The following is a 25,539-nucleotide window of genomic DNA, read 5'->3' as shown; positions in this document are numbered from 1 at the left end:
TTCTTTATCTACAATCCAAATTGCCTATCTAGAGATAAATCTCATAGAAACTTTTCCATACAAAAGACTGCCAAGATTATCAGGAACCATAGCTGTATTATTGATTTATTAATGTGTTGGTACCACCAGTTATGTTGGCCTTGTGCAGATGATAGAAACCTCAGAATGAACTTGCCTGATTGGGTAAGGCCAGCCTCCAGGAAGATCCAGTTTAAAAAGAATCAGGTCTTTGACTGCTAATCTTGGCGAATCCAGCAAGTTTATTTTAGGGTTATCACTTTCTGCTCAAGACCTGAGACTCGCAAGTCTAATAAAAATGAGTCAAAGCAATTGATGATCTGTTAATCTGCAAGGCAACAAATACATTATCTGGATATTTGCAATATTTACCAATTCACCCAGCCCTCTAAGAGTCCACTGGTTGCTATAAGTAGAAAAACCTATGGGAGAAATTTCAGTTAGTTAATAACTATGGCATCCAGGCTTCTAAAAGTGATCGTAAGTTTTTTTTAACTTTTACTTTTGATTGCAATACTTCTTGCTCCTGTCCATTTTTGAGATCATGGTCTGGTGGTAATTCCATCTTCTACATATGAATATACGAATTAAGATCAGGAGTAGGCCATTCGGCGCCTTGAATCTGCTCTGCCATTTGATAAGATCATGGCTGATCTGATTGTGACCTCAACCCTACTTTCCTGTCCACCTACTATAACCTTTGATTCCCTTGTTAATCAGGAATCTATTTAACTCAGCCTTAAAAATATTCAATGATCCTGCCTCCACCGCTCTCTGAGGAAGGGAGTTCCACAGACTCCAACCCTCAGAGAAAAAATTTCTCTTCATCTCTGTCTTAAATGGGAGTCCCCTTATTTTTAAACTGTGGCTCCTAGTTCTAGTCTCTCCCACAAGGGGAAACATCCTCTCAGCATCTACCCCTTCTAGTCCCCTCAGGATCTTATATGTTTCAATAAGATCACCTCTCATTCTTCTAAACTCCAGTGTATACAGGTCCAACTTGTCCAACCATTCCTCATAAGATAACTCCCTCATCCCAGGAATCAGTCAAGTGAACTTTCTCTAAACCACCTCCAAAGCAATTATGTCCTTTCTTAAATAAGGAGACCACAACTGCAACAGTATTCTAGATGTGGTCTCACCAATGTCCTGTATAACTATAGCAAAACATCTCTACTTTTATATTCCATTCCCCTTGCAATAAATGACAACATTCCATTTGCCTTCCTAATCACTTGCTGTATCTGCATACTAACTTTTTGTGATTCATGCACTAGGACACCCAGATCCCTATGTACTTCAGAGTTCTGCAATCTCTCTCTATTTAAATAATGTACTGCTTTTCTATTCCTCCTACCAAAGTGGACAAGTTCACATTTTCCCACATTATACTCCATCTGCCAAATATTTGCCCACTCACTTAACCTGTCTATATCCCTTTGCAGACTCCTTATGGCCTCTTCGCAACTTACTTTCCTACCTACCTTTGTGTCATCAGCAAATTTAGCAACCATACATTCGGTCCCTTCATCCAAGTCATTGATATAGATTTTAAATAGTTGAGGCCCAAGCACTGATCCCTGTGGCACTCCACTTGTTACATCTTGCCAACCTGAAAATGACCCATTTATGCCTACTCTCTGTTTCCTGTTAGCTAACCAATCCTTTATCCATGTTAATATGTTACCCCATACACCATGAGCTCTTATTTTGTATAGTAGCCTTTGATGTGGCACCTTGTCAAAAGCCTTCTGGAAATCCAAGTCCACCACATCCACAGAATCCCCTTTATCCACGTTGCTTGTTACTTCCTCAAAGAATGCTAATAAATTAGTCGAACGTGATTTCTCTCTCACAAAGCCGTGTTGACGCTGCCTGATTGCGTTGAGATTTTCTAAGTGCCCTGCTGTAAACTCAATAATTGATTCTAGCATTTTCCCTATGACAGATGTTAAGCTAACTGGCCTGTAGTTACCTGCTTTCTGTCTCCCTCCTTTCTTGAATAGAGGACTTACATTTGCTATTTTCCAATCTGATGGGACCCTTCCAGAATCTATGGAATTTTGGAAAATTAATACCAATGCATCTACTATCTCTGCAGCCACTTCTTTTAAGATCCTAGGATTATTGCTTGACATTGAAATAAGGCAAACCAGAATTTAGGGCTAAAATTTTATGTTCAATTTGTCTCAGACTATCATGGTGCCAAAAATTTACTGCTACCATATGTTTCCTCATTGAAAAAGAAATATCATCTTGTTCTCATTTGTGAAGTGGAATGGATAAAAATAAGGAAATATTCCCATTCAGCTAGCTATTTGTCTTGTTTGGTTAGCAACCTTTGATATACCAATGTCTGAACAATGTATTGGTCAAGAATTTTTTGTATAGAGGTTACATAGTTCATTTCTCGCTTTTTGCAAAAAAAAAGATTTTTCTGGCACCTTATCACGTCTCTTGATTGCATCTTATAGTGCTTTACCTACAATGAAGTACTTTGAATTGCAGTAGATATTGTTATATAGGTGAGTGCAGTGAGTACTAAACTTCATACCATTTGCTAAATTTCACTAATAAAGGACAGCATGGGGCTGCTTAGAGGTAACTTCAGCATTCCTATGTGATGTAGATGTTTCACATTGTGTGATAAAAAGGTTAATTAGAGGCCCAGATTTCTGTCCAATAGAAGCTCGTTCCTACTATCCACTGGATGTCACTGGTTTATTCAGGGCAGTCTTAAGAAAATCCAATTGACTGTATAGATGCACATATTCCCTCATGTTAAGATAGTCAAAAAAAGCCCAACGTTGTTTGTTTTCCTTCAGTGTGAGACAAAACAGAAAAATTAGGCAAAAGATTAAACAGCAATTAATTAAAGTGACTCATTGATCCTGTCACTGATTGAAAAATGTGCATCTGGTAAGGAAATGTATATTATGGGGCTGTCCATCTATCCAGTTACGAATGCTAGTATGACCTCTGTATTTTAAAAGCACCATGAGCGCTTATTCCAACCTTTCTGTGACTTGACAATTATTTATTTTAGGGGACATTTAAACTACAACCTAAACGTCACCTCAAAGCAGTTTCCTAACTCTGAAGAAGTGGTGTTAGACTCCCTAGAGAGCATAGTCTTGCATCGCTTCAGTTTGACACTGTATAGAGAGCAATTTCAGTGCAGTGTCAAACTGGGTTTAAAATATGCTCAGGGATTCCATTTGATCGCCTGGACTCTAAGTCTACCTGGTTAACTTAGATGGTTAGATAGTGCAGAATCTGTTGTCTCTATGCATTTAAATTTGATCTGCTGGGAAAATCCTATCAATGCATGAATCCACACATGATCAGAGATTTCTCCTGGGGAGGATGACTGGAGTTCCAACCAGGTGGCATTATCAGGGTGCTGCTGCCTGGAATCCATATTACAGCTGTCTATCTCAGACTGTGGTAAAAAGGCAGTGTTCGAAGATGGGTTTGTTGGCAACCAGTAGGAAGTTGAATTGTGCTCAGAGAACAGTCTGCCTTTGTACAGAAATGGTTACCTTAGTTACTAAAATTAAAACCAGAATTTCAGGAAACTTGATAGATTACTTCCTTTCTGCATACAATTGCATTATTTTGAAAATAAGCAACATAGGAATCACATGTATATTTGTGTGTCAAAGCATTTGTTGTTTTGAGTACTTTCCCTGTTTATCTTATTTGCTGTGTTTAATCCTTTCCTTCCTCACTTAATTTAACTTTTAAAACTATTTTTGCCTTTAGATCCCGTCAAATTGCTTACGGTTAAAAGAAATTTATGGATGAGAGGCAATTTGGCCCATCTTGATTTATCTATCCAGTGGGATTCTAACGTTAACTCATTGTGGCATCCAGTTGTTTCTTAAATGATTCCTGGGTTTTTGCCTTCATTACTCTATTTGGAAGTTTATTCCATATATTGATCACTTGTGTTAAGAACAATTTCCTGGTATCAGTCCTAAAAGTGCCCCTCCTCTAGTTTGAGCCTATGTTCCTTAGTTACTTTCCTGTTCTCACATTTCCTTCCTATCTCTTCCTAGAGCAAATTATCTGACTTCTTAAGCTGACCTGATGGTCTAAAGCGTGCCACCAGTGTTAGCTTGTTTTTTTACTTCACAATCCCATGGATGAGAAAAGAGACTACTAGTCATAGAGTCATAGAGTCATACAGCACGGATAGAGGCCCTTCGGCTCATCGTGTCCGCGCCGGCCATCAGCCCTGTCTACTCTAATCCCATATTCCAGCATTTGGTCCGTAGCCTTGTATGCTATGGCATTTCAAGTGCTCATCCAAATGCTTCTTGAATGTTGTGAGGGTTCCTGCCTCCACAACCCTTTCAGGCAGTGAGTTCCAGACTCCAACCACCCTCTGGGTGAAAAAGTTCTTTCTCAAATCCCCTCTAAACCTCCCGCCTTTTACCTTGAATCTATGTCCCCTTGTTATAGAACCCTCAACGAAGGGAAAAAGCTCCTTAGTATCCATCCTATCTGTGCCCCTCATAATTTTGTACACCTCAATCATGTCCCCCCTCAGCCTCCTCTGCTCCAAGGAAAACAAACCCAATCTTCCCAGTCTCTCTTCATAGCTGAAGCGCTCCAGCCCTGGTAACATCCTGGTGAATCTCCTCTGCACCCTCTCCAAAGCGATCACATCCTTCCTGTAGTGTGGCGACCAGAACTGCACACAGTACTCCAGCTGTGGCCTAACCAGTGTTTTATACAGCTCCATCATAACCTCCTTGCCTCTGTGCATCTTGATCACAGACGCAAAGTGTGAGAGTAGCCTGAGGGAATAATTTGTCAACGGTTTAAAGAAAATAGTTTAATTCTGAGAATTAAAAAAAAAATGGTTTTGTTTCCTCCTTCTCTGTTGGAAAGTACCTGTCTGCCATTCTCTGCCGCCTCCTACTTTCCTAACTGAGTTTGGACATTCGCTGTGTAAAGGAATGCGACTGTAAACGAGTATCCTTTCATTCTTTGGTACATATTATTGGCATTGGGCTTGTTGAGTAATTTTGAAAGACTCGATCATATTTTTGCTTTATTTCTGTGTCCCAAAGCATTGGACTTATTAGTAACAGACAGAACACTGTAGTCATATGCTTTTAATGAAGTTGAACTGCCATTTCAACAAGGTTTCCATGGAGTTGAAGCAATAAAGTGGAATGGTTAATATAATTGCTGTTACTGCAAAATATTGTTATTTTGAGAGAGATCTATTTGTCATACTAACATCATTCAGGACCAAACAGATTAAGCAAATTAACATTTGGGTTAAAACTGTGTGAAATGGGTTGTTCAAACTGTTACATTAGAACATTTTGAAGTTTGGCTATTTAGAAATTTTGAATTTATTGATGGAATTGAAACCCACTTAGATTTCATCCTCAGAATTGTCCACAATACCAGTCACTCAGTAAATCTCACTCAAGTATTATTGCCTTGTGCACTGTATGCTACAAATTGAATGTACATTTTTTTTATTCGTTCATGGGATGTGGGCATCGCTGGCGAGGCCAGCATTTATTGCCCATCCCAATTGCCCTTGAGAAGGTGGTGGTGAGCTGCCTTCTTGAACCGCAGCAGTCCGTGTGGTGAAGGTTCTCCCACAGGGCTGTTAGGAAGGGAGTTCCAGGATTTTGACCCAACGACGATGAAGGAACGGTGATATATTTCCAAGTCGGGATGGTGTGTGGCTTGGAGGGGAAGGTGCAGGTGGTGTTGTTCCCATGTACCTGCTGCTCTTGTCCTTCTAGGTGGTAGAGGTCGCGGGTTTGGGAGGTGCTGTCGAAGAAGCCTTGGCGAATTGCTGCAGTGCATCCTGTGGATGGTACACACTGCAGCCACAGTGTGCCGGTGGTGAATGGAGTCAATGTTTAGGGTGGTGGATGGGTTACCAATCAAGCGGGCTGCTTTGTCCTGGATGGTGTCGAGCTTCTGGAGTGTTTTTTGGAGCTGCACTCATCCAGGCAAGTGGAAAGTATTCCATCACACTCCTGACTTGTGCCTTGTAGATGATGGAAAGGCTTTGTGGAGTCAGGAGGTGAGTCACTCGCCACAGAATACCCAGCCTCTGACCTGCTCTTGAAGCCACAGTATTTATATGGCTGGTCCAGTTAAGTTTCTGGTCAATGGTGACCCCCAGGATGTTGATGGTGGGGGATTCGGCGATGGTAATGCCGTTGAATGTCAAGGGGAGGTGGTTAGACTCTGTCTTGTTGGAGATGGTCATTGCCTGGCACTTGTCTGGCGTGAATGTTACTTGCCACTTATGAGCCCAAGCCTGGATGTTGTCCAGGTCTTGCTGCATGCGGGCTCGGACTGCTTCATTATCTGAGGGGTTGCGAATGGAACTAAACACTGTGTAATTATCAGCGAACATCCTCATTTCTGACCTTTATGATGGAGGGAAGGTCATTGATGAAGCAGCTGAAGATGGTTGGGCCTAGGATACTGCCTTGAGGAACTCCTGCAGCAATGTCCTGGGGCTGAGATGATTGGCCACCAACAACCACTACCATCTTCCTTTGTGCTAGGTATGACTCTAGCCACTGGAGAGTTTTCCCCCTGATTCCCATTGATTTCAATTTTACTAGGGCTCCTTGGTGCCACACTCGGTCAAATACTGCCTTGATGTCAAGGGCAGTCACTCTCACCTCACCTCTGGAATTCAGCTCTTTTGTCCATGTTTGGACCAAGGCTGTAATGAGGTCTGGAGCCGAGTGGTCTTGGCGGAACCCAAACTGAGCATCGGTGAGCAGGTTATTGGTGAATAAGTGCCGCTTGATAGCACTGTCGACGACACCTTCCATCACTTTGCTGATGAATTGAGAGTAGACTGACGGGGCGGTAATTGGCCGGATTGGATTTGTCCTGCTTTTTGTGGACAGGACATACCTGGGCAATTTTCCACATTGTCGGGTAGATGCCAGTGTTGTAGCTGTACTGTAACAGCTTGGCTAGAGGCGCAGCTAGTTCTGGAGCACAAGTCTTCAGCGCTACAGCCGGAATGTTGTCGGGGCTCGTAACCTTTGCTGTATCCAGTGCACTCAACCGTTTCTTGATATCACGTGGAGTGAATCGAATTGGCTGAAGACTGACTTCTGTGATACTGGGGATATCGGGAGGCGGCCGAGATGGATCATCCACTCGGCACTTCTGGCTGAAGATGGTTGCAAACGTTTCAGCCTTGTCTTTTGCACTCATGTGCTGGATTCCGCCACCATTGAGGATGGGGATGTTTACAGAGCCTCCTCCTCCCTGTGGCAGGATGTGGCAGGACTGCAGAGCTTTGATCTGATCCGTTGGTTGTGGAATCGCTTAGCTCTGTCTATAGCATGTTGCTTCCGCTGTTTAGCATGCATGTAGTCCTGAGTTGTAGCTTCACCAGGTTGGCACCTCATTTTTAGGTACGTCTGGTGCTGCTCCTGGTATGCTCTTCTACACTCCTCATTGAACCAGGGTTGATCCCCTAGCTTGTTGATAATGGTAGAGTGAGGAATATGCCGGGCCATGAGGTTACAGATTGTGCTGGAATACAATTCTGCTGCTGCTGGCCCACAGCGCCTCATGGATGCCCAGTTTTGAGCTGCTAGATCTGTTCTGAATCTATCCCATTTAGCACAGTGGTGGTGCCACACAACACGTTGGATGGTGTCCTCAGTGTGAAGACGGGACTTCATCTCCACGAGGACTGTGCGGTGGTCACTCCTACTAATACTGTCATGGACAGATGCATTTGCGACAGGTAGATTGTTGAGGACGAGGTCAAGTGAGTTTTTCTCCTCGTGTTGGTTCGCTCACCACCTGCCACAGGCCCAGTCTAGCAGCTATGTCCTTTAGGACTCGGCCAGCTCGGTCAGTAGTGGTGCTACCGAGCCACTCTTGGTGATGGACATTGAAGTCCCCCACCCAGAGTACATTCTGTGCCCTTGCTACCCTTAAGTGCTTCCTCCAAGTGGTGTTCAACATGGAGGAGGACTGATTCATCAGCTGAGGGAGTGCGGCAGGTGGTAATCAGCAGGAGGTTTCCTTGCCCATGTTTGACCTGATGCCATGAGATTTCATGGGGTCCAGAGTCAATGTTGAGGACTCCCAGGGCTACTCCCTCCTGACTGTATATCACTGTACCGCCACCTCTGGTGGGTCTGTCCTGCCGGTGGGACAGGACATACCCAGGGATGGTCATGGAAGAGTCTGGGACGTTGGCTGAAAGGTATGATTCTGTGAGTATGGATATGTCAGGCTGTTGCTTGACTAGTCTGTGGGACAGCTCTCCCAATTTTGGCACAAGTCCCCAGATGTTATTGAGGAGGTCTTTGCAGGATCGACTGGGCTTGGTTTGCCTTTGTCATGTCCGGTGCCTCGTGGTCCGATGCTGGGTGGTCCATCCGGTTTTATTCTTATTGTGACTTTTTTTAGCGAGATTTTACAACTGAGTGGCTTGCTAGGCCATTTCAGAGGGCAATTAAGAATCAGCCACATTGCTGTGGGTCTGGAGTCACATATAGGCCAGACCGGGTAAGGATGGCAGGTTTCCTTCCGTAAAGGGCATTAGTGAACCAGATGGGTTTTTATGACAATCCGGTTGTTTCATGGCCACCATTATTGATACAAGTCTTTTAATTCCAGATTTTTATTTAATTAATTGAATTTAAATTCCCCAGCTGCCCTGGCGGGATTTGAACACATGACCCTGGATTATTAGTCCAGTAACATAACCACTATGCTACCGTACCCTGTGATAACCAAAGAATAATTAGCCAAACTACACCTTAATTAATTTAAAAAGAGGGTTTTATATCTGCTATTGTCAGATTATTAATAGTTATTATAATTTGAACAATATTTGAAAGGAAACACCAAATTTATTTCATCCAGCAAATTTCTCATAACAGAGCAAACCTAATGCTGAACTTGAAAATGAAAAGTTGATCATAGATAGCACTGCTGCACATTTGTATTGAGAACTTTAGCTACTTCCTGTGTTGTATGTGAAATACTTAAGGTTTGAAGGAGCATTGTTTTTTAATTGACCTCATCCTCAGCAATCTACCTGTTGCAGATGCATCTGTCCATGACAGTATTGGTAGGAGTGACCACCGCACAGTCCTTGTGGAGACGAAGTTCTGTCTTCACACTGAGGACACCGTCCATTGTGTTGTGTGGCACTGCCACAGTGCTAAATGGGATTTATTCAGAACAGATCCAGCAGCTCAAAACTCGGCATCCATGAGGTGCCGTGGGCCATCAGCAGCAGCAGAATTGTATTCCACCACAATCTGTAACCTCATGGCCCGGCATATTCCTCACTCTACCATTACCAACAAGCCAGGGGATCAACCCTGGTTCAATGAGGAGTGTAGAAGAGCATACCAGGAGCAGCACCAAATGAGGTGCCAACATGGTGAAGCTACAACTCAGGACTGCATGCATGCTGAACAGCGGAAGCAGCATACTATAGACAGAGCTAAGTGATCCCACAACCAATGGATCAGATCAAAGTTCTGCAGTCCTGCCACATCTAGTTGTGAATGGTGGTGGACAATTAAACAACTAACGGGAGGAGGAGGCTCCGTGAACTTCCCCATCCTCAATGATGGCGGAGCCCAGCACGTGAGTGCAAAAGACAAGGCTGCAGCATTTGCAACCATCTTCAGCCAGAAGTGCCGAGTGGATGATCCATCTCTGCCTCCTCCCGCATTCCCCACCATCACAGAAGCCAGTCTTCAGCCAATTCGATTCACTTCACATGATATCAAGAAACGGCTAAGTGCACTGAATACAGCAAAGGCTATGGGCCCCGACAACATCCCAGCTGTAGTGCTGAAGACTTGTGCTCCAGAACTACCGCACCTCTAGCCAAGCTTTTCCAGTACAGGTACAACGCTGGCATCTACCCGACAATGTAGAAAATTGCCCAGGTATGTCCTGTCAAAAAGCAGGACAAATCCAATACGGCCAATTACTACTCCATCAGTCTACTCTCAATCATCAGCAAAGTGATGGAAGGTGTTGTCGACAGTGCTATCAAGCGGCACTTACTCACCAATAACTTGTTTACCGATGCTCTGTTTGGGTTCCACAAGGATCGCTCAGCTCCAAACCTCATTACAGCCTTGGTGCAAACATGGACAAAAGAGCTGAATTTCAGAGGTGAGGTGAGAGTGACTGCCTTTGATATCAAGGCAGCATTTGACTGAGTGTGGCACCAAGGAGCCCTAGTAAAATTGAAATCAATGGGAGTCAGGGGGAAGACTCTCCAGTGGCTAGAGTCATACCTAGCACAAAGAAAGATGGTAGTGGTTGTTGGAGGCCAATCATCTCAGCCCCAGGACATTTCTGCAGGAGTTCCTCAGGGCTGTATCCTAGGCCCATCCACCATCTTAAACATTCATTCCCTCCACCACTGGCGCACCATGGCTGCAGTGTGTACCATCTACAAGATGCACTGCAGCAACTTGCCAAGGCTTCTTTGACCTCCCAAACCCGTGACCGCTACCACCTAGAAGGACAAGGGCAGCAGGTGCACGGGAACACCACCACCTGCACATTCCCCTCCAAGTCACACACCATCCTGACTTGGAAATATATTGCCATTCCTCCATCGTCACTAGGTCAAAATCCTGGAACTCCCTATCTGACAGCACTGTGGGAGTACCTTCACCACACGGACTGCAGCGTTTCAAGAAGGTGGCTCACCACCACCTTCTCAAAGGCAACTAGGGATGGGCAATAAATGCTGGCCTTGCCAGCGACGTCCACGTCCCATGAATTAATAAAAAAAATGACAGTGATTCTATTAACACCAGTCAATAAGTCTTCTATCATTGGCAAGCTGCCTGTTAAAATATAAAACAACTTGGAACAATAAAAATATTTTTGAAGTGCTCTCCAGTGAGTTCAGTGTACAGTATATCCTTACTTAAAAATGAAATGTACAGGAGTACTCCTTTAATTTTTTTCACTTTTGAATATCAGGATAAAGTTCCAGCAGTGAGCTGCACTCAGAGAGAAGTCGTCTGAATTTGTTGCTACAATATTACATCCATATCCCCTGAGCCTTTCAATGAAACTCTGCTGGGAATGCAGGATGAGTGAATTTACCCTCTTTCTCCACCCCCCCCACCCCCAATCCAGCTCCACCACCCCCATAATGACTTCAAGGGTTAAGTTACGAGGAGAGATTACACAAATTGGGGTTGTATTCTCTGGAGTTTCGAAGGTGAAGCGGTGATCTGATCAAAGTTTATAAGATATTAAAGGGAACGGATAGGGTGGATAGAGAGAAACTATTTCCGCTGGTTGGGGATTCTAGGAGTAGGGGGCACAGTCTAAAAATTAGAACCAGACCTTTCAGGAGTGAGATTAGAAAATATTTCTACACACTAAGGGTTGTAGAAGTTTGGAACTCTCTTCCGCAAACGGCAATTGATACTAGCTCAATTGCTAAATTTAAATCTGAGATAGATAGCTTTTTGGCAACCAAAGGTATTAAGGTATATGGAGCTAGATCACAGATCAGCCATGATCTTATCAAATGGCAGAGCAGGCACGAGGGGCTGAATGGCCTACTCCTGTTCCTATGTTCCTAAAATGTACCATCTCTCATTTTTCTGGTCTTTTGAATTACGACAATTTCTCTTGAAAGCTGAAGATGGTTCACAGAGGATGGCACATTAAAGGGAAAGACTGGTTGTCATTCTTACATTTGGCATATCCTCAATTGAGTCTGTTTAGTACCGTGTTGATGAAGTACTTGTACAGTTATAAAGTGAATCGCTCAAAATAAGATGATCCTTGGATTTTGTAATCATTTTTAATCCAAAAATCTTTTAATTCGATGACAAACACCATGGGTGTATTTTGCTATTAGAATTGGAAGCCAGTGAGGCAAATTACAATGCTGCTCTTTACAATCCATTACAGTACCAGCATTACACATGTGATTTGGTCCCATGCTTTATCTGCACAGATTTGCTGAAAATCCAGTTAAGAAAAGAATCAGCACTAAGGTTGAATTGATGTGAAGAAAGTTCCATACTCCTTTAGGGTGTAGATCTGAAATTGGGAAGGTTAATTATGTATTAACCAATTTTGATTGGGTTCCTTTTTGAAAAAAAGCAGCATGAATAACTGCCATTTTAGACTTTTTAATTCAACATACTTTAAAAGCTGAATGTACCATCAGTTACTGCTGCTTTTCAAAATGTTTTTTTTAATAGTCCAATTTTTTCCATTCTTTAAGTATTACTGTGCAAGCATTTAGTACTGATAACCTAATTAGGAACTAGTTGGAGTACATACTGAGACCAACAGTGAGGGAGCAAAATTAACATAAGCAGATAACCTAGCTGTTGAAGCAATGATAATAGCACCCTTCGATATTAATTCAGATCTTTCACCGTACTGGCTCAGTAACTCTTTAAAGCTAGATACTTTGATATCATTAGCACTGATGTTTAAAGTTATTCAGTTGCCTTGGACTGAATTCCAACTGATCCATTTACTTCAATTTTTTTCCACAATGTGACCAAAGCAGAAATGCTCATGGATAACCATGTTGTCAAAAAACTACTTTCCAAGTCTAACATAGTGGTATAAATGTTTGAACTTGGTTTGGTCGGTCAGTCAAATCCACCTTCCATGAAAATGAATTTAACTTCAAATTGGTCATGTGCACATCTCTGCTAAACTATGCCCTGGCTTTGTCAATGCGAAGTTGCAATTTATTTTATTTTTACTTTGCATTGTAAATTTATCTACATTTATTTTGTGTTTGTAAGTCTGCATGGAACATTTGCAGTAAAGCTTCACAAATTATTTCCCCCGCATGTGGGACTCTTCACTCAGGCAATGTTAACAACAACAATAACAACAACAGCTTGCATTTATATAGCGCCTTTAACGTAGTAAAACGTCCCAAAGTGCTTCACAAGAGCGTTATCAGACAAAATTTGTCACCGAGCCGCATAAGGAGATAATAGGATAGGTGACCAAAAGCTTGGTTAAAGAGGTAGGTTTTAAGGAGCATCTTAAAGGAGGAGAGGTAGAGAGGTTTAGGGAGGGAATTGGGGCCTAGACAACTGAAGCACAGCCGCCAATGGAGGGACGAAGGAAATCAGGGATGCACAAGAGGCCAGAATTGGAGGAACGCAGAGTTCGCAGAGGGTTGAGGGGCTGGAGGAGGTTACTGGGATAGGGAGGGGCGAGGCCATGGAGGGATTTGAACACAAGGTTGAGAACTTTAAATTTGAGGCGTTGCTGGAGGCGTTTCTCACCTGAAACACACACCCGGGCTAGTGGGAGGTATGCAAGTGTTCGCCTCTGTCCCCCTATGATTTTTTTTTCTCCTATCACTACCTCCAGGGTAGCACCTTCACCTCTGGGTTTTCCACCTGAGTCAGAAATTGCCTGGTGGTAGAACACTGAGCTGTTGTTGTATGCTATTGTCCCGTACCTCTAAAATTCCTTTTAATTAAATAATTCCTCATCGAAACCTACTTTTTTCCCCCTAGTGAAAAAGATATGGCCTTTCCCTATTTCCTGTTAGTTATTGTGGAGTACTGCAATCTCTGGAGAGAAACAGATTCCTATATTGCACTGATGTGAATTTTAACTTTGGCATAAAGAGCAACTTGAAGCACTGTGCTTGTTCTAAGTTATGATGTGGAGATGCCGGTGATGGACTGGGGTTGACAATTGTAAACAATTTTACAACACCAAGTTATAGTCCAGCAATTTTATTTGAAATTCACAAGCTTTCGGAGGCTTCCTCCTTCCTCAGGTGAATGTGGAAATGAAATCCTCGAACCTCTCGCATTTATAAATCACAGAACAACACCTGGTGATTACAGACATTCTTTCCAACTGCCCGTTGCCAAGGCAATCAGTGTGCAGACAGACAGGTGTTACCTACAAGGTCTCCGAATATACAAACCACCAAAAAAAAACAGAGATAGAGAGGCAGAAACATGGAAAAGACAGCAAATGACCCGTTATATTAAAGACAGATAACATTTGTTCGCTGATGGGGTAACGTGTAGCGTGACATGAACCCAAGATCCCGGTTGAGGCCGTCCTCATGGGTGCGGATCTTGGCTATCAATTTCTGCTCGACGATTTTGCGTTGTCGTGTGTCTCGAAGGCCGCCTTGGAGTACGCTTACCCGAAGGTCGGTGGCTGAATGTCCTTGACTGCTGAAGTGTTCCCCGACTGGGAGGGAACCCTCCTGTCTGGCGATTGTTGCGCGGTGTCTGTTCATCCGTTGTCGCAGCGTCTGCATGGTCTCGCCAATGTACCATGCTCTGGGGCATCCTTTCCTGCAACGTCTGAGGTAGACAACGTTGGCCGAGTCACAGGAGTATGAACCATGCACCTGGTGGGTGGTATCCTCTCGTGTGATGGTGGTATCTGTGTCGATGATCTGGCATGTCTTGCAGAGGTTACCGTGGCAGGGTTGTGTGGTGTCGTGGACGCTATTCTCCTGAAAGCTAGGTAATTTGCTGCAGACGATGGTCTGTTTGAGGTTGGGTGGCTGTAATTTATAAATGCGAGAGGTTCGAGGATTTATAAATGCGATTTATAAATGGTTCTGTGATTTATAAATGCGAGAGGTTCGAGGATTTCATTTCCACATTCACCTGAGGAAGGAGGAAGCCTCCGAAAGCTTGTGAATTTCAAATAAAATTGCTGGACTATAACTTGGTGTTGTAAAATTGTTTACAATTGTTCTAAGTTAGTCAGCAGTGACATTAAGCTTCCAGTCTTCATTTGTTATAGTACATAATCTGGACTCTGCAGGGCTCAGCATATTGGCATATCAATTTTCTCTGCATAAGGATTTTATTGTTGTCCATTTTTAAAATAAGTTCGCACACAGATTATGTATGAAGCAAAATCTGTCTGCAACTGGTTAATGTTGTATTTGAAGCTGGATGATCTACCAGCTGCTAATCAGCCTTCAGATAATGCAGAACGGTACTACTGATTGAATCCTACTTTGAGGCTAATCTTTATGGCAAACAGGGATAAGAATGAACAAAAACTTAGCTGATAAAGATAATTCAGTGACATCAACTGGATGAGAAATTAGCATCTTATTCAAGATTAAATTATAGCATAAGGAGAGAGTTAGGGCATAGCGCAATAGCCAGAGTTCACATTCCACCTTTGAGTAATAGTGGAATTTACTAAATATTCGGTTGAGTTGTGAGCCTGAGTTGGAGTGGGACACAGCAGCTGACTGAACCTGGTATCAACCTGGCTGATCACAGGGAACTTAATAAAGGGCATATGTGGCATATAGGTATGATTAAAAATTAGAGAATATGGAACTAAAATAGGATGCACAGCAAATAAGTCTAAGGAGCCTGTAAGGAGATATCGATAAGATGTGCAAAAAAAAGTGGCGGATGGAATTCAATATCAAAAAGTGTGAGGTGGCACATTTTGGTAAAACAAAAGTATTAATTATACTATAAATTTGGGAAGGTTGGGTGAAGTGTAAGAGCAGAGGAATTTAGAGGTTCAGGTTCACAAGACATTAAAAGCAGCATCTCAAGAGGATAAGGCAATAATTCAAAAAAGCTAATGAGAAACTGCAGTTCATGGCAAGAGGCATAAATATAAAAGTTGAGATGTAGTGTGAATCTAAGACCACATTTGGAGTACTGTGTATAGTTTTAGGTTCTGCACTTGAGGCAATAGTGAGGGTACACCATAGATTCACTAGGATGCTCCCTGGTATGTGGAAATTCAAATATGAAGAAAGACTTGTAAAATTGAGGCTCTTTTTATTAGAACAGAGGAGATTATAGGGTGATTTGATAGAGATGTTTAAAATCATGAATGAATGGGGCAGGGTAGATAGAAACAGACTGCTTCCAGTGATTGAGAGGTCTCGAATAAAGGGATCTAGCTATAAGATTAAATTTAGGAAAGAGAGCAGTAGGTACTTTTATTTTACACAGAAGGCTGTGAGGGGGCGGAACACACTATCTGAGTTGGTGGAGACCATGTCAACATTTAAGAATAAGTTAGAAATGTGATTGAAGGAGAGGGGGAAGGACATGGGAATAACATGGGAATAACATGGGCACATGTGATTAGGACTATTGCTCATGTGGAGGACAAACACCAACTTGGCCTGGTTAGACCAAACTCTTTGTTTCAATTATGTAATTTCTATGTAGTAGTAGTTGTCGAAAAATCTGCATTCCAGGCCCTTATTCAATCTACTGGTTGAAGGAAGGAATTCATATTGAGAAACTCTTGTAAAAAGGAATGAACCAAATGGATTGGGAAGGTTCCTGATTCAGATCTCCGAACCATGATGATATAGTTGACCTCAGCCGGAGAGGCAATAGGATATTTACAGTGGGCCTCAGCACCTTTGGTCTAGTCAGGGGAAACGTATCCAGAATTCACGTTCCTGATGGTTATCCACTGACCCCGATGAAAGTGCTCTCGTGAAGATGTCGGGTGGATATGTGAATATGGCTCCCCCACCCCAAGAAGGTATTTGTAGAGCTGTGCCACAGTGTGGAGTTGGTGCCTTCGGGAGGGAAGAAAAGCCAATGGAGAAAATGGCAAGAAATAAAAAACCAGGCAGGAATATCCCAAGTTAACAAAGGAAAGCATTGGACAGTTCTTAGAACTGTAGAAATTTATTCATTGATTTGGGAACAAATTATAGATTTTTTTTTAACGTTCTCTTCTCTTTCACAGTTGTACCTGTAATCCTCAAAGCATTGACTTTTGATGAAAAGCGTGGTGCTTGTAGTGTGGGATCGAACGTGAGAGATGCAGCTTGCTATGTCTGCTGGGCCTTTGCTCGTGCTTATGATCCTCAGGAAATGAAACCATTTGTTAATCAGATAGCAAGGTAAGAGTATTTTAAAATCTTTATCCTTATCGTTACAAATGACCTGGTAAGTGAAATGGAGCAATCCCAGTCCACTTTCATGGGTCTGGGACCATGGCATAAAAGTACAGCAACTATTTGCATTTAGATAGCACTCTTACTCAGGGAGACTGTAGGATAACTGGAAGGTATCTATTTAAAATCAAGTCTTGAGAAGTTCAATTGTTTTGAACATATGATAAGTTCCAGTCACTCTAATATCAAATTAAGATGAAACCCTACAAATAGTTTCAGATATTTAGATTGTTATTTCACTCAGTGTCATTTAATTTTACCTTCCCACCTTGACTTCGTCCTAAACTTTGTGTTTGGAATTCTGAGGTTGTTATGAAGGACCAGTAAAGATGCCAATACCATTCAAAACAATAAGAGCCTCATGCTAATAGATCCACTGGATGCTTCAGCAGAGCTATTGTGTTGCAGTTGAAAGAGATTATTGGACATTTTCTGTTGCACCAATATTTGTGTGGTGAACCTGACACTAAAAACCTTAAAATATTGTTATTCTGCATCTCAACTTTAGTGATGTTAGTGATGAAGAATTTTTTTTCCCGTTTTGGGCATCAGATATAGCAGGGCTAGATGCAGAGGAAACGTCCCTCTACTTCGCTCCAACATATGCCTCTGCTCCGGCCTCAGAAGTGTACTCATAATGTAGCAGCGTGACATTTTTTCTTTTTCATACCAGTTATCCTGTCGTCTCTCTAAGTAAGCAAGCCGATTATGGGTAGTTGTATGCTATGGACCCAAGCCCACAAAACTGGATTGAGATTTCTCAAAATCATTTCACTTAGGCTCTTCTGCTAGCAATAAGTTCCCTTCACCTCAGGTCTCACAGGTGGATGGCCAGTATCAAACCAACTATATCAACCAGCTGAATGTTAAATTTCTATTTTAAAAAAATACAATACTTTAAGTTTTTTTTTAAGAGTGAAAAGTATTTGCATACATTCTAGATGCCCTTACTTCAATATTTACCTGGCGAGACATGCAATAATTTGGTTTTCAACTTAGAACATGTTGCAAATAAAACCAAAAAAAGTCTTCTTGAGGTCGAACTTCTCGACGTAGACTTAACACTTAAAACAAGTTGATTTATGTGAATGAAGATTAAAAATGTGAAGACTTATTTTACTAAATTAGAGTTTTGGACTGAATTCTACAGCCCTCATGTCAGATAGTATCCTTAACCTACAGCGTGATCCCTTGAGTTCTGCTTCAGCTCTGAGTTGATAACAGAAACTAATTCTTCATGGTGACTGAAAAAAGAATTGGTGAAATAGTTTTCAATTATATACCAATAGGTATAAGTGTTTATCAGAAACTAGTCCTAATGTGACTTTGTCTGCCTATTAAAAGTACATGGATTAGGTATCCCTCATGAATTGAATACTTCTACCAATTGTGTACACGAGTTAATGAGCATCCGCGCCAACTCTGGCATGGTCGGAAGCTGAATTATCATCTGAATTTTGAATATTCTCAGTTGGTTCAACTCACTGAAGCCTAAGTATGAGTCATTAGATGCTTGAAGTATTCTGCTTCAACCAAACAAAAGATGGCACTGTCTTTGAAGACCTAAGCAATAGAAATATAACATCACAGCATCATTATTTTGCTCATGTGTAATAGCCAAATTGTCACAGCCAGTCATGCATGAATAGAATTAGGGGGATTCTGATGTGGAGGCTGATCTTCATGGAAGCCAGTTGCATTGTAGCATGTAAATGTGAGACAGTGGTGCTCAGAGGTCATTCTCCAAGACTCAGTGCCCACTGAAGTATAAAAGTGCTTTTCAAGCTTTAAATACATACCTACAATCCTGCTGCTACAAGGAGTAATTTATTGAAGTAGACCATTCAAGTGTCCTCTATCGGTTGATAAAATGTACTTGAATATTAAAGGTGCTTCTGTGTGCAATACTTTTCTAACTCTCCTGGCTGCTGATCTGATTTATTTGTCCCACTGTTTGCATGCAAGCGGCATGCTTTCATTCGGTATACCTTCAGGCCTTTAATATGTGAAGATGGTGCCTCATAAGCGTGTGTGTGTACAATTGAAAATTAGAACTGACTATTGTCACTTCTCTAGACTAGCTGACTGGACAATTGGCAACAGCTGTAATCCACAGGGGATATGATAGAGCTCCATATCATTCACTTGTGTTCTGTGACGGTAGTAAAAGGGATACGGTCTTTTAATTACCAGTCGGTGGCTGAAATTGGCCATGGCTTTCTAGAATTCTTAATTGACCGGTGGAGTAATTATTGCTTCTGATCAGAGGTAAAATTGCCTGCCGGTTTTTTTTATTAAATGTGCTGATTGTTGTTGCTCAGGGCTGTTTAAAAATGATGAAACTTCATTGCACACTATGTGCAACTTTGCTTCATTGTTAAATTGAACGTGTTTGACAGCTCTCTTCTGGGCGTGAATTGTTGGAAGATGATTAACTGCTTCTCTTTGAACAATGCCGTAACAGTCTTGCAAAGATAATACATTATAAGTGCCAAACACAAAACTACACTGAAATGAGTCATAACAATAGAATATGAATGTTTAGGTTAAAGTTGTGTTCTGAAAGTGAACATTTTTTTAAAACTCCTCAATGCAAATAGTACATTTGGCAAGAATCCAGTGTCCGACTGATATACAAGTGGGTTGGGTTTCTATGCTGCAAATTGATCCTGGTATTAGGTAAGTTTCATGCAGGGGCAGTTTCAGAAGCAGTGCAGAATATATTGGTGGCTGGATTAGCAACCAGTTAACTGCCCTCGTCAGCACTCCTGGACATTATTGCACTCTGAGTTGTCATCAGAATCATAATTTTTCACCTGGCAAAGTGCCAAGGCAAAACTATTTGAGGCATTGGTGTGATAATGGTATGAGTTGGGGGATGTGGGCTTCATTCTCTATGCAGTTGACTTGCTGATCTTAGCTCTGCTGCAGTAGGTAGGGAATCGCTGGGCGGAGGGTAGGTAACACACCATGGTGGGAGGAAAAACTTGAGGGTGAGTTAACCTCAGACTTCGTTACGTGTCTCCTAGTGGCATGGGTGGAGGCTTGGAATCCGGTTACCTCCAGTCTTGGCTGCAGGTGGTGTGTGGCCCAGGAAGAACAAGGGGACTGGGCTGTCAGTAAAGTAAAAGATAAAATTTTAGGCTGGGATCCTAGTCACTACCCAAACTGGTAAGATCAGTTACAGAGGAGACCATTTTCAAGAAGTAGTTTTGCAGTGGAGTAACATTGCCTGCAGCTGTTTTTCCCGTATAGCTTTCAAGTGCTGCAGAAGCATAAATACCCAGATATTTAAGACAGTGAATTTATATGTTTGTACAATTATAAATACAATATACTGAACTTCAAATCCTGAAAACTATGCAGAATGTGGCCCCCAACATAACCAAGTTACAGCTGACTATATAAGCTGTTCAGTTTATCAATAAAATTAGCCTTGTGTAATCATAGTGTCAATAGGATCCACAAAACCTTGGAGGGCTGTTGGCATATTTGTAACTTGAACTCCAATTTAGTTTCCTGTGCTTAGCAAAACATTAAAAAAGGTCACTGACTATATTGGCTGAAACAACAACTTGCATTTACTGCATCTTTAACTTAGAAATTGTCCCAAGATGTTTTACAGAAGGGGGGAAGAAAGAAAATAGCTAAAAGGAGTAAAGGAATGGACAACAAATCATGGTGAAAGAGTTAAGAAATGTGACCAAAGGCTTGGTCAAGAAGGTAGGTTTTTAAAAATGCAGAGGCAGAAGGCTTCAAGGAGAGAATCTCGGCGAGTAGAACCCAGCTGGCTTAAGGCTTTCTCTCAGTGTTGGGGATGCAGAGAAGGCGAGAAAACTGAACGATGTAGGAGGGGATTTCGGGAGGGCCTCGCGAGAGGGAAGGGGGAGTCTGAGGCTTGAAAGGCTGCGACTTTCCTTGTAGGAGTGGTCGTAAGACTGGAGGGTGTTGCAGAGATAGCATGGAGCACGCCCAAGGGTGAGATTTGAAGGTGAAGACAAGGATTTTAAATCCAATGAGTTGGGAAACTTGAGCCATTTTAGGTCAGCGACAATGGGTGAGCAAGACTTAGTTAGGGACAGGACACAGACAGTTGAATTTTGAACAAGTTTTAGTTTTTGGAGAATGGGAGGCCAGAAAGGAGAGCATTGGAGAAATCCAGTTCTATAGATGTTAAAGTTTGGATAAGGGTAGCATTGGCAGTAGAAGGTATGTTAATATTACAAATTCGGGTCTTCTGTAGATATCTTCTACAATGGTGTAAGTCACTCCCTATGCAGTCTGAGTGCCGACCTTTTATGGAAGTTGACTCCCACTGCACTATAGCTACTTGTGGGGTAGTGGAACATTGAAACTCCTTTTTGATGTGGCCTGGATTTCCGTCTCTTATGCAAATTTACTCCTTCAATTTCTCCAGAGGCAGACCAAGTTAACACTAGGTGAGTTGAAGTTGGTTCCGAATTGTAAGCTGCTTTTTCCACAGTCGATAAAATACACAGAGCAATGAGATTGATGAGAATCGCTTGATGCAATCGATACAAATTCTGTTTGCATACTGTTTTTTTTAAAAAAAGATAAAGAACACGAGTACTAGCCCACTATGTTGGGTTGTCTAACTCAATTTAAAAGCACAAACTCTCTGTACCTTGTCCTACAGCTCAGGACAGTGGTTTGCTCCCTTTACAGCCTTCAACTGCTCGACTGACTCTTGGGGGCTATTTTAACCCGGAGCGGGTTATGGGTGGGTCAGGAGCAGGTCAAGTGCAAAATGCGCTCTCTGGCTTAAATTTCAGCCCCAGGTTATTTTAACTTCTGGGCCTCATATAAATGCCGCTGGTCCATTTCTTACCTGAAGTGGGCGTGAAAAGGACTCAAAGTGACTGCTGGCTGGCGAAGATTGGATGCTTTCCAGGTAAGTGGCGGGGGGGGGGGGGGTTTAGAATGGTCTGGTGGGAAGGAAGGGGTTGAGTCTGAGGCAGGGGAGGCTGTGACTTTCCTTGTGGGGCCTGGAGGAGCACTTCTTGCTCCTGTTCTCACAAAGGAAAGTTGTAGTCTTACCAGAAGGGCCTCTTCTGTCTTCAGACGAGCTCCAGACTGGCTTCTGCCTAGCAGGAAAGGAGTGATGATGTCCCCACTAGGCACTGGTTAAAATTGCATCGGGGTCCTATTGACATAACGAGAACCCGATTTGCAAAAATTTATAAGGCTCTTGCTACGTCCGCCTGCAAAACCTTGTGGGCTAACTTCTACTCAAATTAATGATGCAACTGAATATTTAGCAAATTCCACTATTACTCAAAGACTAATTTTATATTGTTCCATTCCTACACAGCACATCTCCAGCAATAGCTTCTGTTCTAACCTGACATTGTCACTTCTAGAGTCCCCAAAGGATATATTCTCAGCCCCCCTCCGTACTCCATCTGAGTGCTGCCCCTCAGCTACATCATCTGCAGGCATGGAGTTAGCTTCCACATATCTACTGTTGGCACCCAACTCTTCCTCTCCACCATTTCCCTTTACCTCTCAACTGTTTCTGTGCTGTCAGATTGCTTGTCTGACATCATCCAAAACTTCCTCCAGCTCAACATCTGAAAGACCAAAGTCATTGTCTTTGGCTTTTGCTACAGATTCCACTCCCAGTACTTCGGGTTGTGTGACTTCCCTCTTCCTGTAGTGAAGTGCCTTACCTTCCCTGACAGCTTGGTCAAGATGAAGATTCACAGGCAGCCTACCACTCCATGGTATAATTCATTGGAGTACCTTGTTGCTATCCGGTACTATTATTTTCTCTTTCCCAGTTTGGTAATTGCCTTGATTCTGCCCATTATTTCATTGTTTAACTTTTTTGTTCAGGTAACTGATGAAGAAGAGGTACTAGAAAGGCTGACTGTACTTAAAGTAGATAGATCACCCAGTCCAGATGGGATGCATTCTCAGTTGCTGAGGGAAGTAAGGGTGAAAATTGCAGGGATGCTGGACATAATCTTCCAATCCTCCTGAGATATGGGGGTGGTGCCAGAGGACTGGATAATTGCAAATGTTACATCCTTGTTCAAAAAAGGGTGTAAGGATATACCCATCAACTACAGGCCAATCAGTTTAACCTCGGTGGTAGGGAAACTTTTACCATCGATAATCTGGGACAAAATTAATAGTCACTTGGACAAGTGTGGATTAATAAAGGAAAACCAGCACTGATTTGTTAAAGGCAAATCGTGTTTAACTAACTTGATTGAGTTTTTTGATGAGGGTAATGCGTTTGATGTGTATATGGGCTTTCAAAAGGTGTTTGATAAAGTGCCACATAATAGGCTTGTCAGCAAAGTTGAAGCCCATGGAATTAAAGGGGCAGTGGCACAAGGATACGAAATTGGCTAAGTGACAGGAAACAGAGAGTAGTGGTGAAAGGATGTTTTTTGGACTGGAAGAAGGTGTATAGTGGTGTTCCCCATGGGTCGGAATTAGGACCATTGCTTTTTTGATATATATTTAAGACTTGGACTTGGACTTGGACTTGGATGTACAGGGCACAATTTCAAAATTTGCACATGATACAAAACTTGGAAATGTAGTAAACAGTGAGAAGGATAATAATAGACTTCAAGGTACATAGGCTGGTGGAATGGATGGGCACATGGCAGATGAAATTTAATGCAGAGATGTGCAAAGTGATACATTTTGGTAGGAAGAATGAGGAGAGGCAATATAAACTAAATGGTACAATTCTAAAGAGTGCAGGAACAGAGAGACCTGGGGATATATGTGCACAGGTCGTTGAAGGTGGCAGGACAGGTTGAGAAAGCGGTTAAAAAAGCATACGAGACCCTGGGCTTTATAAATAGAGGCATAGAGTACAAAAGCAAGGAAGTTACGTTGAACCTTTGTAAAACGCTGGTTCGGCCACAGCTGGAGTATTATGTCCAATTCTGGGCACCGCACTTTAGGAAGGACGTTAAGGCCTTTGAGAGAGCAGAAAAGATTTCCTAGAATGGTTTCAGGGATGAGGGACTTCAGTTACCAGGATAGACTGGAGAAGCTGAATTGTTCTCCTTAGAGCAGAGAAGGTTAAGAGGAGATTTGATAGAAGTGTTCAAAATCATGAAGGGTTTAGATAAAGTAAGTAAAGAGAAACTGTTCCCATTGGCGGAAGAGTCAAGAACCAGAGGACACAGATTTAAGGTGATTGGCGAAAGAACCAAAGGCGATATGAGGATAAACGTTCTTGCGCAGCGAGTAGTTATGATCTGGAATGCGCTGCCTGAAAAGGTGGTGGAAGCAGATTCAATTGTGGCTTTCAAAAAGAGATTGGACAAATACTCAAAGGGAAAAATTTTTGGAGGGCTATGGGGGAATGGGACTAACTGGATTGCTCTTACAAAGAGCCGGCATGGGCTCGATGGGCCAAATGGCCTCCTTCCACGCTGTAACATTCTATGATTCTAACTACGATTATAATCTAGCTCTTAGATTTAAAAAACACAGCGATTTTAATTTTAGCTTTTTCTTGTGGGGTAACCTGATCAACACAAAATTGGTTCTGAACTATTGACCTGCAAGCTGTGTGTTCATTGTCTTCTAGATTTCATTAAGTTCATTTCGTTGCACATGGCATACATTTGTTAGACAACAACAAATGACAAATATAAAGCCAGTGGATCAAGAATACTGGTTTTGCATAGTGAGATAAAATGCACAGTGCGTGCAGATATAGATAGTTTCATCTTCCCTGGGGTGTTGTGTTATTTGTGGTTAGAAGAAATCAGGGTGTGTATTGAACTTGGAATTAAAACTACAAGCCAGAGATAACTGGCTGGAAGGCAAGATTGTATGTCTACAGAATAAGAAAATTTGCAATGTTGCTTTGAGCTATGTATCTTTCCACATTAAGAATACTAAGATTCACTTCCTTGGAAGATTTTACAGGCACCATTTTAAAAGGTTTTTTTTTCAGCATACAGTAAATGTTAAAGGATTCTTTGATCTTTCAAATCTTTCAAATATCTTTATTTGATATTTTTAGTCTTCAAGATTGGTTATTTGAAAAGCTGATTAGCATAGTTTGTTGGAATCTGTGCAGATTGATTTTTGACCGTCATTAATAAATATAAGCTCTACTCCAATTTTTCTCTGAATATTGCAATAAAGATTAAAAGTGCCAAACAATGACAAAGCAGTTTATAATAATGTTGATCAAGTGAACATGTACTTATCTGACCCATTAAAACCAGCTTTTTTTTATTCCTGATGAAACTCTGGACACCCAGGAAGCAAAGAGTCTGATTCCAAAATTTATGCCCAGTCACTGAAAAAGATGTCCAGTTCCAGTCCAAATAAAGAATCAAAAACAAGTTGGGATTATTACCCAAAATGTTCTGTATCCAAACTATCATTCTGAAGGTGCTTCCACAATACTGTTAGTTAGGGACTTCCAGGATTTTGACCCAGTGACAATGAAGAACGGCGATATATGTCCCAAATCAGGACAGCAATACGTGCCCCGTAGTTTGCCTGCCAAAGGGGTGGCTGCTAGTTTTCAAGGACAGTTCTTCATTTAATGG

At 42.0% G+C, this 25,539-nt stretch overlaps 1 protein-coding gene across 1 annotated transcript in view; it reads left to right on the top strand.

The window, feature by feature from the left end:
- tbcd (tubulin folding cofactor D) overlaps positions 1 to 25,539 on the top strand; it is a 259,910-nt gene that overhangs the window by 98,945 nt on the left and 135,426 nt on the right. The window contains exon 14 of the mRNA XM_068004296.1: positions 16,768 to 16,924. Within this exon, the coding sequence (XP_067860397.1) occupies positions 16,768 to 16,924 (157 nt within the window). The remainder of the gene's footprint in view (positions 1 to 16,767; positions 16,925 to 25,539) is intronic.

The sequence above is a fragment of the Heptranchias perlo genome, chromosome 23, assembly GCF_035084215.1.
Source record: "Heptranchias perlo isolate sHepPer1 chromosome 23, sHepPer1.hap1, whole genome shotgun sequence".
Classification (NCBI taxonomy): domain Eukaryota; kingdom Metazoa; phylum Chordata; class Chondrichthyes; order Hexanchiformes; family Hexanchidae; genus Heptranchias; species Heptranchias perlo.
The sequence above is the reverse complement of the archived record's forward strand: the minus strand, read 5'-3'. Positions and strand labels throughout refer to the sequence as shown.